Raw genomic sequence first — 18076 nt, forward strand, 5'->3', positions numbered from 1 at the left:
AACCAACAAACTCATCCAGCTGCTGCTCTGTGAGCAAGATGTAATGCTGAAGCACAGCTGCTAAATCTATCCCAATGGATTTTCCGTGACTCAGGGATCTCCCTGGCCAATGCCCAAATTGGGAACTGCAATCCATTTTCCCCTTACAATTTGCTTTGGAGAAGTTATTCTTCAAATCTCCACCTAGTAAACTATTGCATAAGATTGAGGCACACACTGCTAAACCCTTCCAAAAGGTGCTTGTGTTATTAGTCTAGGGAGCATCTCCTTGTATGCGGTCACCAAATGATGGGAAACTGCAAAATGAAAAGATGCCCTTAAGTGTTCTTAATACAGAAGCACGGAGAATATACAGATGCTGACTAGGGCACTTTTGCATACTGTATCCACACACAAAAGAAAGGAGTCTGGCCAGGAAGACTGTAGGGATTCTGGAGGGGATTCTTCCTGAAAAAAAAACAAGTAGCTAAGGGCAAGACAATGTCTACAACAAGACAGAGAGTAGGCTCCTAAGACTGTAGATAAAATGCAGCAAATTCTGCCACTGGAAGACTCCCCTGCTGCCTATGACCCACACATGCTGCATCCTTTCAGCACCTTTTCAATTTGACTGCAATTCTATACCAAAGCTGGTAGAAGAAATACTATTATTGCCTGATTCATATTGGTGAAATAAACTCACAAATGCTTGAAATAAGTTGTAAAAGCTTGCAGAAGGACCTAGGAAAAGGACTGTGGGGAAAAAAAAACAGTGCTCTTAAAATATGTTTTCCTCCCATCAAGTTTAAAGACTTGGCTGTTTAAAGAAAAAAGAAGTACCTAGCATTGAAAGCTCTGGGTGAGTGGTGTTTCAGTGCCAGGTGGAAAGCATCTGTCTGTACTTCCTCCGAACAAAATATGTCAAAGGCAGACTAATTGGGGAGGCAGCCCAGTGCAATGAGTGACAGAAAAAGCCCCTTCAGATGCCTGCCTTCCATATACTGCTCCCCTCCGGTTCTGAAAGGCTAAACAGAAGGGCCACTCATTTTCTGCGTTTGGTGACACCAAAAGTTCCCCCTCACCAGTGCAGAGGAAGGTGCCAGACAATTATAGACTTAAAAATGCAGCACTCTAAAAAGGTGCTACTCTATCTACTCAGCCACATCTGTAGCATCCTGTCCTCCTAGACTTCCAAGTCCTGATGATCAGGCACATGACAAGCAAGGAAGGCCATTTTCCTCCAGCAACAAAGGAGCCATCCCAGGTTACGTTAACAGGTCCCCTGAATGGTAAGCAACCTTAAGCATGTTTGAAGACACCTTCCACCTACAGAAAGACACAGAGGCATGACACACAACTATACATCCTTCCCCCTGCCCTCCTTCAGACTATACTATAATACCACCTGAACAATGATTATATCTGATATAAATCGTTGTTAGATGAGTAGATACAGAAACTAATAGTAGTCAATACATTACACAGACAATCCTTCCCAATTGTCATCCACTTCTTGATTCAATTATCCTATTTTGTCCAGAGTTGTTTGTTCTCCTAAATCCCAGCTATATGTTATCTCAGTAGGGTTAATTCCTTCCGCTCCAACATGACTGAAGCCCTTCCTCTTGCAATTTCTCCTTAGCAGCAGAAAAATTCACTGCTGTTGCAGCTTAAGCTGCTACTTTTACAATAATGACCGAACTGCCTGAAGTGCTCCATTTTGTTAGGATTTGATAGGGTTTCATCACCACCAGGATCTTATTCTCCTTTCTTGTCCAAATCATACGTTCTACAACATCTCAGAAACAGACTTCTGCCATTCAACCTCCCCTCATCACCATGTAACTTTGAGCCCTAAAAGCGTAGCCATAAGATCACTTTCTTGGCCTATGGTTTGTCCCATGCCAGCTGCCTCCTTGCACCGCTTCCTGCTGTCCCTTCAGCACCACCGCTGTTCCATTCATTGCGTCTTCTCCTTTACTGCTTTGAAAAGCTTTTTCCTTCCTTATTACAATCTCCTGCCTGGTGACAATCCAGCCATCATGCTCCATCTATGATGTACTATCTTCCTCTGCCATTTCTCCCAGATGCATCTCCAAGTGGTCGCTTCTATGTCAGATGATCTTTCTGATATGGTCAACAAAAGTTCTCCACAAGTCTCACAGTAAAGCAAAAAGCTCTGCAGAGCAACGTATCCCTGGACAATCTGATATCTGTGAACAAAAACCTTTGTAACTACACAGGTACTCTGGTCACACCCCCAGCTTCCTCACATCATAATCTAGCACAAAAGCCCAGATCTGTATTTGCATATGTTTATACAACTCTACTGATTCTCAGGTATAGAGTGTAAGAACTGTTCTTATGGCTCCCATTTCTTGCTTCTCTCAGAGCATCTAGGTCTAACACACCTACAGCAAAGCCATTGCTACTTCTCTCACATAATTGGTCAGGGAATTGTGAGCTGCCAACCAGCTGCATCGACTCAAAGGAAGCCTAGAGAGAGAAATAGGTGCTGGTGCTGCTCCCAGTGCCACAAGCCTGTCTCTATCACATGACTCGGTATGTATGTGTGTGTCTGTCACATAAAGTGAGACTTGTTTCTGCCACAAAACGTAGCATCTCACACATCAGGACTTGAGTAGCTCTAGAAAGCTGCTTGTAGTGCTGCATGCATTAGAACTTGGGACCTGCACATGTGTACTGCTCATGCGACATGAGTAAAGCCTGACATCTGACATTATGAAAAATCTTTCTTTGAAGAGCAGAGTCTCTAAAAAGAAAAAGTTATCTTAGATATGCACAGTCTTGGACTAAAGAATAGAATAGAATGGATAGCTTTTGCCTTTCTAGCTTTACTCTTCTAATTGCTTCAGAAATCTTAAACCACTCAGTGCTTTTGCCATGGTTATAATATAAGACAAGTGCATGCAGATGCATGAAAAACATTAATCAGCCAACTACAAACTAACCCAAGAGAAAGGAAAGTTTTTGTGGCCTGGCTCCTCTCAGCTACAAAAGCAGTCTGCTGCCTCAAAGGTTTGTGATTTCTGTCTTCAGACACAGTGCCTTCTAGTCACTTGGTGATGTTAAGCCCTATTCCCAGATGCCAGCCGCTGGTCCTATCTAGTGTCAGACAAATCCTACTTAGTCTCATAATTAGTATTTTCTTACAGTTTCCACTGGCACATTCTCATTAAGTGCAAGAAAGAAAGCAATAACTGGGATAGGGAGTCTCCACTGGGCTGAGGCCAGTAAAGTCTCTTGGTTTCCTGGAATGAGAGCTCATTGCACGCAAATCAAAATGAGGGACAGATCTTGCCTGCATTTTGCACCACACAACCTTCCTGACTAATTAGGAACAATCATTCTGTACAGCAAACTACAGGGGGGAAGGACACAGGGAACGGAAGAGCCGCACTTTAGGTGCAATACAGCACAGAGGCACTTCCAAAATAAAATTGCAGAGAAGTCTGTACTGATCAATGATTCAAAGCCACAAGCCTCTCAGAGGTGCAGTCTGAAATTTTGGTTTATATATCCATGCCAGGGAAGTAACACAGAAATTAAATCTCTGTATTGAAAATAATCCAAGAAGAGGATAGAATAACTGATAACTTGAAACTGAAATCCTTGAATCTTGGCATCATATCTGAATCTAAATATGATTAAATACTGTTATCAGTACACAAGAGATGAGTTTGGGGGCTTAAGGTGAGGACTTATATTTTGAAGTCAGAAATTTTCAGAGAGAAACCAAGGACTAAACAAGATATTGAAATGAAGCAGCTGAGAGGCAGAACCAGGATCTCTGTGTATCTTTCCCCCAGCCCCCTTGTAACTCTTCCGGGGAACAACTGAGGTCTTTGGACTCCAGGCCTGTCACCAAGCACAGAGAAATAGAGAAATATGTGTCCTCTCACACATGTATATAAACTACTGTCTAAGGCAGTTGATACTCACAAGAAAGTCCACAATGGTGGCAACTCTCTCTCTTTACTTAAATACTCTTTCTGATTGCAGAGTCAAAGAAAGGCCTCATGAACACTGCCACAGCTAGACTTGGCAAGCATGAGTGGGACTAGTGATATATGGGAGTATTTATTCAATGTGGTGAAGCCTAGTTTTCATCTGAGGTTTATGTTGTATCTATTATATTAAATACCCTGCATGGAAGAGCTAAGCATGAAAGGAACTTGCTACTTCCAAGCGCCTGTTTGCAGTGGGAACTGCTACTACAGTTATTTAGGTTTGGATCTCATCTCTCTCTGGCTCTTAATGAAGGTGTTTTATCCAGTATGTGTCATATTGGTGCCTTGCTCATGAACTGTTTTACTTTCCGACAAAATAAATAAAATATTTCAGATCATTCCATACTGCACCATAATCTCTTTCAAAACAGATTTACTTGTTTTTCTTTCTCCCCTCTACTCTTTCTCTCCTCTAGGAATCATAGAATCATAGAATCAGTAAAGTTGGAAGGGACCTCTGGAGATCATCTAGTCCAACCCACCTCCTCAAGCAGGGGCACCTAGAGCATGGTAGACAGGGTTGCATCCAGGCGGGCCTTGAAGATCTTCAGAGAAGGAGACTCCACAGCCTCTCTGGGCAACCTGTTCCAGTGCTCTGTTACTCTCACAGGGAAGAAATTCCCCCTCACGGTCAGGCAGAACTTCCTGTGGTTCAATTTCTGCCCATTGCCTCTTGTCCTGTCACACGGGACAAATGAAAAGAGTTTGTCCCTGTTCCCTTGACACCCTCCCTTCAGGTACTTACACACATTGATAAGATTCCCCCCTCAGTCTTCTCTTCCCCAGGCTGAAGAGGCCCAGCTCTCGCAGCCATTCCTCACAGGGTAGATGCTCCAGCCCTCTGATCATCTTTGTAGCCCTACGCTGGCCTCTGTCCAGTAACTCCATGTCTCTCTTGTACTGGGGAGCCCAGAACTGGATGCAGTACTCATAGTCAACTTGTCATCCACCAGCACTCCCAGGTCTGCTCTCCAGCATGTCAGTCCCCAGCTTGCACTGGTGCACAGGGGTAATCCTCACCAGGCGCAGGACTCTGCACTTGCCCTTGTTGAACCTCATGAGGTTCCTCTCTGCCCAACTCTTCAGCCTGTCCAGGCCTCTCTGAATGGCAGCACAGCCCTCAGGTGTGTCAGTCACTTCTCCCAGCTTGGTATCATCAGCAAACTAGAGAGATTATATTTAGTGAATTTTATTCTCTATGAAGGTACAAAAGCAACAGATGTGGACACATGTCCCCAGGTAAGCACAGAACTGAGTTTTTCTTCCAAATCTCCTGTTAATGAGTGTTTTATCCTATGCTAATGGATATTTGACCCTGTAGCTCTCCTGATCCTTTGTTTCTGTCCTCAGGCAGGTAGCAAGGATGCCAATTGTGCCAACGACCTCTCATGTACTGAGAGAAGATTGACCAACTCATTTCACATTCTTCAATATTCTGTCACTAAAGTGCTGACAGCTAGCAGCCTGGCAGGTTAAAATATCAAGACAGTGCAGCAAACAGTGTGATGGCAGCAAACATAAGATTAATTCCAAAGTTTTGTTTCAGAACAAGATGAAGACATTGATTTCTTAGGAGGAGATTAGCTAAAGAGTGGTAAAAATGAAGCAGGAGGCATGTGGTGGGAGGGGACAGTTCTTAAAAAAAAAAAAAAGAGTCTCAGATGCGGTAAAGTAACAGGGATCTTGCTCTAAGTCTCCTCCACCCTAAAGTGGCACATAGCTTAAAAGGGCTAGTCAGAATTACAGAAATTCTCTGGACACTGAGAGGTCCCCAAGTTGCTGTCTCTGCTATTTGGACTTTCAGACCATGTCTCCTCCTTGTGTTTTTCCCTTAATGAGTCACAAACCATTGAAAAGATAAGGAATCCCCTTTGTGTGCCTGCACAGGAGCTCTTCCACACTGTTCTCATTCCAAGGAGCCTAGAGGAGAAGGAATCAACATGATCCTCATTTTCTTTCTTCTTTTTATTGCCATAGCCACTGCTTTGGCTGAGTGCATAGCTGCTCCTTTCAGCTAGATCTCTGCATAGCTCATCTTTAATTCAGAAACTAGGCCAACTCTGATGCCACAGATACCATTACTAAGTGTTATGGGATGAGAGGTAACAAGACAAGGGATTAGTTGAATTTAGGGTGATGACAGAAAGAGACATAGTTCCATGTTCTTGTGGTTATTGTTGCAGAGAGTTGCAGACAGAAACCAAAGTTAAGTTTTCAATCATGATTCTAGCATAGGCTAGAATCAAGGTGCTTGATCCCAAGGGAGGGACAGAGACCTTGATTCAGCATTTGGTTTCATCTTCATTTCATTGCACACAAGCAATGATACACAGAACACATTTCCAGTCGTCTCACTGTTCAGGACCACATAGAAGTAGGATCAGTGTGTTTCTTCTCCAATGCAGAGACAAAAAAAAGCTGGAGTTTCTCAATACGGTCAGAAAACTAGATCTCTTCACACACATGCACACACACATTCGCACGCAGAAAGACGATGTTGTCTCACCCAAGCAACAGCCTACCCCTTTCAAAAACTAAAGAACAATGGGGTCTCATACGATGCTGCCATTTCAATGGATGAGAAGCAGTAGAAAGACAAGCCACAAGAAATGCTGGGTAATTCTGAAGTTTTCAAATATAGGGAGTTCAAAACTCTACGTTTTTCCTTTACTGTTATTAACGTAACTTAAGGGGTACTGTTAGTGACACAAAGTCTAAATTTTAGTTTTGAAAAGCCTGAGAGGCTTGTAAATAGGAATACGGATAAAGAGCTCCTGTGAATTTATGAAGTCAAACCCCATTATCTTGGGACCCAGAGAAAACAAACAAACAAACAAACAAATCAACCCTCACCAGATTCAAGTGCAAGAGAAATAAACCAAGACTAGAGAATTTCATCAACGTCCTTGCTGAGCTAAATACAGGAATGCTTCAAAGGTAGACAGGACTAAGAGGAGATAAGGGTAAGCAGTGCAAGAATCTAATGTGGTGTAGGTAACTCAGGTAAGGATATTATTATTCAATCTTACAGACTGTAATAATATTATCAACTTTGAAAAGGGCAACTCAGTAGACAGTTCCATTTCTTCTCATGGACTTTCCACCCTAAAATAGATTATGTTGAATTCTACCTTCTCAAACACCATATCCATCCCAACACAGCCACTAACAAAAGAAACAAAACAAAAGTAGTAGTATATGCTCTTCGCGCTTCTTTTTGGTCTGTACTAGTATTCCTTACATTTTTCTGCTTTCTCCGAATTTTCAGGATTTACAGTTACCCTTCTTAGCATGGCCCCATTTGAGATCAAGTTGCTGATGTAAGAGAGATCTAGATGCTGACATATTTAATATCAAGCTGCCCACCATCTTCATGAGAAAGATCTCAAAACTTCACATATTGAATGAAAGAATCAGAATCCACTGGCAAGAACACACCACTTCTAATAGAGAACAAGGACTTGGAGAAGCTGTTTCATGAAAAAAAAAATCCCCTGGCCTTGGAATAGTTCTTCCAGAGTCTTCTGCAGTTCCTGTTCAGTCAATAAATCTGCACAAAGGAAAACACATGTGCTTAGTACTGTCATTTTTGCCAGCAGGCACAAAACCAGCTTGGCAGCCACTGACTAGACCACCGACTGCAGCAGCACTTCACTACATGGTAGTATATACACTGCCAGCTGGGAAGACAGACAGAGGAAAAGAAGAAGGGGAGCCGGCTAGAGGGCCATGATGGTCATGTAAGGCCAATTTTACTATTTATGAGGCAGAGGGCCATTCCACACAGCCCTCCTGCTGCACAGGGCTTCTTTCCTCACCTGTCTTTTTAAAGAGAGACTCAGAAGCCTTCTCTCTTTCACTTGAGAGCATGAAAGGGGCAAGCCTTGGACTCATCCACATTTGTTTGCTTTGTTTCTTGAACATCTAGACTTCTGACAAGGACTTATCCACATTGTTACTGTATTAGCTCCAAGTCAATCACTATCAGTGGATGGCTTGCTAGCTAATATGACTTCACCTCTTGTCTTAGCCCAAACAATATCAGAGCCAATCATCCTGAGCCATAGTCTTTACTCAGACCTGCTCTCTGCCTATGTTTCCACTGAAATAAAATAAAGTTGAATTAGCCCATATCAGGAGTAAGTCCTTCTGCTTCCATTTTCTAACTGAGGAAACAAGGCTTCAACCGTAACATCCAGCTTTATGGTCAGAAATGCGGGGAATCCATACTAGAAAAGGTTGTCTGGTTGAGCTGTCTATGGAGCAGATATTTCAGCTGAGATCAGCATCAACTTGTCCATTGACAAACACTACCTTGGTCAGAGTCCAGTCAGGGCTGCCATTCTCTATTGGGTCATCTAGGTCCATCTCCCACACAAAGAGCCCTATACAAATATACCTGACTCAGCTTGGAGTCTGCACAGGCAACTTTCCAAGCTGGGAAGGGATATTACAACTCCATCACAAATAAAGGATCTCAACATATTCTTAATTCCTAATCTCCTGCTTTTGCAAAATGGACACCTCCAAAATCACTTTTTATGCTATTAACTTGAAGACAACAAGAACAAGAAAAGATGTTCTGCTGACCCTCAAAGTGTCCATTTGCTTCAGAAAGACAGGTGGAAACATGCTAGATATTTACCATACCGGAAAACTCATCACAAGGGAGGCTCTTCCAGAACAGCTAGGCTTAGCTTTTCTTGTCATTAACTCCTATGTGGGACAATGCCCCAGATTTTAACTGCAACAAGGGGAAAATAGGGCTTTTAAAAACGCATTCACACACAGCACTATGTTTCATTACACCCTTTGCAGAGCAGATGGCAAGATAAGGCTATACCCTCTGGGCCTGCCCCAGGCAACTAACACAAATGCTTTTCTCATTACAGATCTCAGATGATGTTGATGTCATCATTTCACTTGGGGATTTGGGTCAAAAGGCTTTACACTCAAATCTGTTTTTTATATAGTACAAATGCATCCAGACTAGACCCTAACGGATAAGCAGCGGGGAAGCTAGTACACAGCACAGAGTGCTCTCAGGCACTTCCAGGTCGCTGATTTACACTCACGCATTTACAGATTGACTCTTTCTAATCCAATTAAAATCTCATTTGAGCTGTCAATACAAATGTAGCCTGTTTTATTTTAGTGTCTCATAGAACATGTATTAATCTGGAACTGTGGACAAACCAATCCTTCTGGGCAAATTCTGCATTCTGCCAGCCTTGTTTCTATCCCAGGTTCTCCCACTCATAAAAACTTTACTATTGTCATGTTACCCGCTTATACAGGAACTCCTCTGGACATATATCACCATCCTATCTGAGTGCTTTATAAAACATTTGATGTACATCATTAACCTTCTGAAAAATAGCAAGTTTCTCTTCCAGCACACTTAAGTAATGATGGCTAGGGTACTATCATTAAATATATGAACATGAATTTGATCTATTTTTATTTCAATAGCTTCATTTATTTGAAATATATATGCCAGTTACAGGCTGTCAGCACATTTAGTAAGTTATAGCATAGACCAACAACTCAAACTTCTGGGGCCAAAAATTTCTGCAGATCATCATGTACACTTGTCATTAAATTTTGTGCTGAAAACATTATAAATCATACTCTTTAATAGACTTCCACAGGGCAGCTGTGAACTATTTTGCCATAAGCACATGGAACAGCCACATATGCCAGGCATAAACCAAAAAGTTAAAAGAACCCTAAACACCACCACAAATTCTCAAACTCCCCATAGGAACTGATCCTCTTCTCAGTAAGCAAAGCCCAGTGGCAAATATAAACAGTTCTTTTCTTATGACCCCAAAATGAGCAGGTTCAAGTTTTAGCAAGCCTAATTCAGGAGAAAAGCATGTTGGCGACATTCTCAGGAAAGCTGGATTTAATGCTTCAACAGATCTTGGTATTGGAGAGAGATGATCTTTTACACAGCCATTAATACTTCATGTAAAAAACAATACTTACAGAACATCTAGAAATAAACTGTCAGTGGAGCAGATTACAGATTATGTTCATACCCAAGAGGAATACATGTCACCAAGCAGAATTCCCTAGAGTCAGCCAGCTGCACTTCCCAAAAGGAATAAAATTAGTTTCATATAGGAGTCAAATGAACTTAAATACAGACCAGGATTTTGTGAGCCACCTCCCTAAGAAGAGATTCGCCATCCACTAGTTAGTCAGAAATGAATGAAATCCCTTCCTTCTTTGGCACCCCCTATTCCTCCTGAAACAGTTGCAAGTGTTATTGAATCCTTCTTACACCCCTGCCACAGGATACATGCAAACCCTAAAACTTTTCACAAGTTCTAGGGTAGACGAAAGGAGTTAACAGAAGATAAATCCATACTAGTTACTGAGTACCCAGAGAGCAACTTTGGCTGAGAAAATCCTTGAGCTACAAACTTTTAGAAGGAGCAAGAATATTTGGGAAAGGACCACTCTAGGCTCATTTCTCATATTCATCCTCAGGCAGCAGCTTTTTTATCACAGTTTGAAATAGGAGCCTGGGCTGGATGGCCAGACTATTGATCTGGCATACTGTAGCTGTCCCTATGTTCGCCTCCACCTGTAAACCCAAGTTATATAGTTACTTTTATTGTTATAGCACTGAAAAGCCTTACCAATGGACAAGAACTGACTGGGCTAATGTTATACAAGTGCAATATACGAAGATTGCTGGCAAACCCCTCTAAATAAGACATCTAACATTCTTCTTTGCTATTCCTCATCTCAGTAGCACAATCTCAGGTACATGTACACTCACACACACCTCATTTTACGTAACTCCAAACCGTAGAGAGATAATGAGACACCTAATGAACTGCATCACAGGAGCATCACAGGAGCATCACCTTTATGTTGGAGACTCCAGAACTAGTACAGTCTTGTAATCTCTCTCAGTGTTTTGCATACATGCCAAAATATGAGTACAAAGATAGCGAAGCCAATTAATGACAAACATGATCAGTAACCACCTGCTACTGCTAATCCACATTTACTGAAAAAAACAAGCAACAAAGTTCATCTAGAATAACTCCTCCTTTTCCTGCTTGTGTCTGTTGCTGCAACAACACCATTTCATGGGTCAAAGGCAATTGACAGATGAAATATAATTAGCCTGATCACTTGATTCTTATATCTCACCAGCAGAATATTACTGAACAACAGAACAGTATAGTCCTTATCTTATAAACAGGCAAACCCCAAGATTTTCCACTGTACAACATTACATAGTAGATTTTATCCTAAAGTTGTTAACCAGAAATTGACCTTCAGCTTTGAAAGGGGGAATTCATCTGCCCCCTAAAATTATCAACATGCCAGGAGAAACTTACCACAAGTTCTGAGAATCTGGCATTGAGCTCCTCTGCTGGTGGGATTGGGACAGAAAACTCAAGGAATTGGAGGGGGTTATTGTCTTTAAGATTGATTTCTGGGAGGTCACTACCCCCAAAACAACAAAGAAACCCCAACGCATGACGATTCCTCTTACGCGGAGCCATGGTCATGGTGTACGATGCTATCTTCTGATCATGTTCTACAGGAAAAAAAACAAAAACAAAAGAAAACAAAAGATAAACAAGACTCCACTGGATCTGTACAGCTCTTTGCAGTTACAATGGTTATTGCTCATATAAAGACAAGAGGAGAACAGAAAGATTTGAGATACAAAGGAGCAAAATAAATGCTCAGGCTGAACAAGGTAGCTGAGTTTTACCATAATATCAACATGTTCTTGTATGGCAATATAGCATCACTCCTCCCAGAATTTTTGAAAGACTTAACAAATGCAGTGTAGGATTTCTCAGCAGCTGGATTTAACAGTGACACTCAGTAGTTAGCATTGAATACTACTATTGAACACTAATATTTCCTCTTCTCTCACTACAACAGGAAACAAAGTATCCAAAGTAAAAAGCATATACTGGAGAATTTACCCAGAAAAAAGGAAGAATTCCCCAAAGACATTCCATTTGATCACAATAAAACCAATGATAAAACAACTAAGTGGAAATCAAATTTTCACCACTCTGAGTCAGACCTCCAGCACTAACTTACTCCTTAATGATCAGACTAGCTCAGTAGGCTATCACATTTTCAAATATACTTAACTAGTTTGGGTTGTTTTATGAATCCAAGGGAGAAACTGCACTGTGTTAACACATGTTTTCAGATTTACATTTAAGCTGCCAGATCCAGTCTTGACAGGACCCAGGCTTGAAGGGCTCTGGTATCCGGATTGTAAAGCCGACAAGAGAAGGCCCAAAGGAGGCACTGGAAAGTGACTGATTTCACCATACAACACCGTTTGCGAACAGCCCATCCAAACAGGAAGTCTCCTGCCAGCACTTTGAAAGGAGGGATCTGTGCAGTCCACAGAGAGCTGCATATTTTGCCCTTTTAAGGGACTTGTTGTTTGACAGCTCAGGGGCTTATTTGTGTTATATTTTTAAGGGCTTCATTTTTTCACTCAATCTGCAGAATAAGCCATATCCTTACAGAGTAAATAATTAAAGCCTGTTGTGAAGCCAAGCTCCCCAGGCACAAGGCAGGGGGAGCAGCAAGGGAGGCAGCAGGTGAAGGTAGCCACAGGATGCTGGACGCTGTATCAGCAGCAACACAGCTGAACTTTGTCATCAGAGCGCCTGTTGCAACTTCGCCCTAACTTGCCCCACAAAGCTTTGGCCTGTTTGCTTGCCAGAACAAGGCTGCTTTAAGCTCTCATAGAGCATAAGTGAGAAAAGCACTTTTGTGACAGCAGTTGCATAGTGGGATTCAATGCACTGCATCCAGCTAGAAGCTCTCCAGGGACATTTTGTGTAGGAATCCGAACATGTTTGCTTAAAAAAATACACCATCCAATCTCCCTGCAGCACTGTGTGTTGGGCAGGAATCACCCGCCCTACTTTGCAGCTGATCTTAATGTACCTAGCACCTCTGCTTTTGCACTGGAGGTCATAAGGGCAACTCTCAGGCAGCTGGAAGGAAAAGAACAAACTCAGGTGAGCTGGTACCATGCATTGCCCTCCTGGCACACCCACTTTCCTTTGCTCTCTGTGCCAGGTCTGCAAGGGGCGGTATATCTGAGCAGGACTTGGTAGGGCAGGGTGAGGCTGGCTTCAAAAGTACATTTGTTAAGATCATTGGATTCTAACTAGGAGATGCCAAAGGCCAACTTAACCCTGAAACCTAGCACCTTGACACTGGTCTAGCTAGAAAAAGCAAAATGCCCTCAGATCTCACATGATATATTCACGCAAACTTCTGTTTCTTCTCCCTGAAGCAGATTCTTTAAAAAATTTCACAAGAGAACCTCAGAAGAAGTTGACCTTGTTCACTGGAGACCATCTTCTCAGGGACTACTCCAAGTGCAATGTCCGTTATGACAAGCTGGCCATGGATAAGGTTAGAACTCATTATTCTGACATAACATCATCTTGGAAGGAACCCAAATCAATGAATCAAATTTGATTTAAATCCAGTATAAACTACATTTGCATCAATTCAGTTGCAACCAAATTCTGGCCTGCTGTCTAAAGACTTCCTCACTAACCATCAAAGGACACGAATGTCTGGGGTACGGAGACTGAATCGTATTTGGAAAAATTGTTTGAGACATCACAGTGATAGGACCATAACATCCTCCATTATGAGATTTGACCAAGACTTCAGTTAGCATTTTGTCATAAAAAGGCACCCTACCAGGAAATGAGAAGTACCACATGGCTGGATATGAAGGCCAGCATTTTCTACAGAGTAGGCACTGTCCTGGTCAGGGCAGCAAAGGCTGCTGACATTTCATCATTCAACTTTCATCTTAAGCATCTTAATATCAGCTAGTGCTTGTTCCCTTGGTGTTTTTATGATACAGGCATCATCTGCTGTAATCCATACATAAGTCACTCAATAAAGTTACTCAGTTTTTATTATTCTGCAAAAGCATACAGAGCTCACATGAGCGGAAACCTCACAAAGTAAGGCCTTTTACAGTGCCTTGTTCCATTGCACAATCCTTATTCTGACACTGGCATTTTCCAGGTCCACCTCTAAGTGACATGCAGCAAATCCATACTGACACAAAGAGGTAACATGGCATTTCTGTAATGCTGCAACACTATAATTGTAGACAGGAGAGGTGTCTAGATGGATTTAAAATACAAACAATTCAAGACTGATGGAGAAGAATCTAGCACAGGTATTTCAGGATTGAATCCATGAATGAAGGAGTGATATTTCTGAATGGGAGTACTGCCTTTTTAAGTTACATTGTTTATATTATTTAAAAAATAATTACATTTCCTTGATCTCTGGCAGGAGAAATGGTTAAAAAAAAAGAAAAAAAAAAAAAAAAAGAAAGTCTCTCAAGAATCAAAATTTGTGAAAGTGCTTCCAAGGTGGGAGGAGGAGAAAAGGCAATAGAGAGAAAATGCTGAAATGAACACTTTCCATTTTTCTGAAATGGAAACTGATAATATAGGTATCATAAAAAAAAGTCTTAAAACCTTATGAAAGTAAGCACAGAAGTAATTTTTTTTTCCTAATGAAAGATTTATTGCCTTTCAATTTCTTAAAGGTAAGAAAATATATAAGAATAAATGTGCAGTTATCCACTTCTAAACAGCTCCAGTGAGAATCAGTGGGAAATCTCTCCAGAGGAATCCTACTATTAAATTTAACTCCCTCCCACAGCTCTTCTTGGCTGCACCATCTTACCCTTTTGCACAGCACAGACAACTTGCTGTTAGTTAAACAGCTAACTGCACACCATCTCCTCATAGCTAACCCTCTCCTGCTTCCCAGCCCCATCTATAGCTCGGCTCAGATCAGGAGTTTGCCAAAGATCTAATTATAACAATGTCCTCTTCCTCTGACAGGGAGTACGTGTTCATTTCTAAACCACTTGGCCCAGTGACCAAACTTAATTAACCTAATGCAATTTCTCCAAGACTTATCAGAAAATTCAGCCACACGTGATAGGATCCAGTCTAACTGCACGCAAGGATCCTCTTTCAATTGCAAGTTCTAAATCCTTTATTCAGTCTCTCTCTCTCTTTCTCTCTCTCTTCATTCTCTTCTCAGAAATTATATTTTTCGATACAAAAAGAGGCAGCATTCCACAACGAGTAAGACATGTGAAACAACCGTGTCAGAAGCTCTCCTGTGTAAGAGGCCAGTTATCACAGTTTGTCCTGTCCCTCAACGCAGTGAACAGTCATGGCACAACTAAAGTAAAATAGAGAAAACACTTCTGAATCCATGAACTTTAATAGAAGAGAACTGTACGGTTTAACTGAACACATGCAGTCCTGCAAAACTGGTTTTCAGCATGAGAAAGCACTCATAGAAAACATTGATGTATTCACCTCCAGACCTGAACCTCTACTAACTCTCAACAGGCACGAAACTCCAGTGGGTGCAGCCAACAGTCTGATCTAGGTGAAAAGCATAGATCGTACATCTGATACAGAATCACCGTCCACACTGGTTGGTTATAGCAGGACAACAGCAGACAAAAACGAACAAACAAACAAGACACAATACTTCAGTTTCCCCAGGAAATCTTCATCTTTCTCTATGGCAGGATGGAACATATAAATTTGAGGTAATGCAAAACTTGAAAGAAATCTGAATTCAGACTATCTTGGAACAGAAGTCATCCCTCTCTCTCCAAATCCAAATGAAATCTCTGTGTTACTCAACCGATAAACAACAAACCTTCAGAATTTCTTGGCATTAGAATAGCTTCCTTAACCTTCACTTACAGGATGGTGAAATGGAGAGAATAAGCACCATGTTCGAAATCGTGGAAATAGACGCACTGGGTAAAGCTGAACAGCTCTTTTCTCCTAACCTTTTGATCAGTTCCCTGGACCACGTTGCTTCTCCAGAACACAGATGGTGAAACTGTAAGCATCATGGTATGTTCCAATCACCATGGGAGCTTTCCATATATGCCACATATAATGTGACAGATGTTAGATACAATATTAGGCAATTGCAGCATGGGGGGAAGGGGAGGCAAGCAATCTATTTGTCACATCTGGAGTAGTAACCCAATTCTTTTAATTTGGATTTTTCACTAAGATAAGGAGTTTCCTTGTTTCTAGGGCATGAAATATTAACAAAATAACCAGCTCTTAAGTTGGTTAGCCTACCTTAAACATTAAGTTAAAACTATTCTTTCAGGAAGGCCAGTAGTACTTCCTGAAAAACATACCTGCAACTGTGCTGAACGAAAAGCATCAGACCCAAACAATATGGATCAATAGACCACAGGAAAAAAAACTCTGGAAAGCAATAGGGCCTCATGCAGCAACAGCCCTTTAGCTCTGGGAGTCGCTACCTACAGTTAATAGTCCCATCAGAGAGGAAAATAAGATGGAACATCAGAGGGAACATAAGAGACCTTTTCCCTTCTGAAATATCACTTCAGAGCTCTTTCTCTGCCTTCATCAGCAAATAGGAAAAAAGACATAAGCAGGCTCCTCATGTTCCTCCCAAACCATGCATCTGCCCAAACTGTTCATAAAAAAAAAAATTTAAACACACACTGTAAAATCTAGAATCAAAACACAAAAAGGAAAGAACAGTGAAGTAGTTAAAGCCAGTAGTTAAAGCCCAAAACCCAGCTAGCAACTACTGGTTTCTTGACACTTTTTTCCTCCTTTCAGTCAGCCCCAGATTAATAAATAACTGCATCTGAGCTGACTGGGCATTTTATTAATTCTTTCCCCTACTGAGAAATTATTCTATTTTCATAAATTTATTCATTTATTATAACTCTTACTCCAAACAACAATATGTAGGGTCACAACTAGTCTGTCCTCCTAGATATAAATAGCTGAGTCTTTAGCCTAATAGGCCCTATCCTGCTCTCAATTTGATACATCCACACATCTGTAACATTTGTGAATGGTGATGTGACCACTGCAGCTTACACTACAGATAAAATAACCGCAATTCACAGCATGTTTAACATCCTCATCCTTCATCACCTCAGCATCCAAGCATACAGCATATTTGGGTATGAGGCAAAGATTACTGAATGCCTTCTTTGCTTCAGTCTTCACTGCTAAGGGCAGCCCTCAAGAATCCTGCAGCCTGGACATGAGGGAGAAAGTCTGGAGAAGGGAAGACTTTCCTTTGGTTGAGGAGGATAGGATTAGAGACCTTCTGGGCAGGCTAGACATCCACAAATCCATGCGCCCAGACGGGATGCACCCACGGGGACTGAGGAAATTGGCAGATGTTGTTGCCAAGCTGCTCTCCTCCACCATCTCTGACGACTGGAAGAAAGCCAATGTCACTCCAGTCTTCAAGAAGGGGCAAGAAGGAGGACCCAGGCAACTATAGGCCAGTCAGCCTCACCTCCATCCCTGGAAAGGTGATGGAACAGCTCATTCTGGGTGTCATCTCCAGACATATGGAGGAGAAGAAGGTGATCAGGAATAGCCAGCATGGATTCACCAAGGGGAAATCCTGCTTAACCAACCTGATAGCCTTCTAGGATGGAATGACTGGCTGGGTAGATGAGGGGAGAGCAGTAGACATTGTGTACCTTGACTTTAGCAAGGCTATTGACACTGTTTCCCATAACATCCTCCTAGAGAAGCTCAGGAAGTGTGGGTTAGATGAGTGGACTGTGAGGTGGATTGAGAACTGGCTGAAAGGCAGAGCTCAGAGGGCTGTCATCAGTGGCGTGGAGTCCAGCTGCAGGCCTGTGGCTAGTGGCATCCCCCAGGGCTCAGTACTGGGTCCCATCCTGTTCAACTTCTTCATCAGGGACCTGGATGAGGGGATGGAGTGCCTCCTCAGCAAGTTTGCTGATGATACCAATCTGGGAGGAGTCGCTGACACACCTGAGGGCTGTGCTGCCATTCAGAGAGACCTGGACAGGCTGGAGAGTTGGGTGGAGAGGAACCTCCTGAGGTTCAACAAGTGCAGGATCCTGCACTGAAGGAAGAATAACTCCAGGTACCAATAGGGATTGGGAATTGACCTTCTGGAGAGCAGCTCTGCAGAGAAAGACCTGGGAG

The 18076-nt window shown here is 42.1% G+C and overlaps 1 protein-coding gene across 8 annotated transcripts in view; it reads right to left on the reverse strand.

Annotated features, from left to right (window-relative positions):
• Window positions 1-18076, reverse strand: part of DAAM2 (dishevelled associated activator of morphogenesis 2) — a 212752-nt gene that overhangs the window by 116947 nt on the left and 77729 nt on the right. For 7 of the 8 annotated variants that reach the window (XM_062571961.1, XM_062571963.1, XM_062571962.1 and 4 more), the window contains one exon: window positions 11375-11577. The exons of the other annotated variant lie outside the window; for it this stretch is intronic. In XM_062571961.1, coding sequence (XP_062427945.1) covers window positions 11375-11548 — 174 coding nt within the window. In that variant the 5' untranslated portion in view covers window positions 11549-11577. The remainder of the gene's footprint in view (window positions 1-11374; window positions 11578-18076) is intronic. 8 annotated transcript variants of the gene reach the window in all.

The sequence above is a fragment of the Rhea pennata genome, chromosome 3 (genome assembly GCF_028389875.1).
Source record: "Rhea pennata isolate bPtePen1 chromosome 3, bPtePen1.pri, whole genome shotgun sequence".
NCBI classification, from domain to species: domain Eukaryota; kingdom Metazoa; phylum Chordata; class Aves; order Rheiformes; family Rheidae; genus Rhea; species Rhea pennata.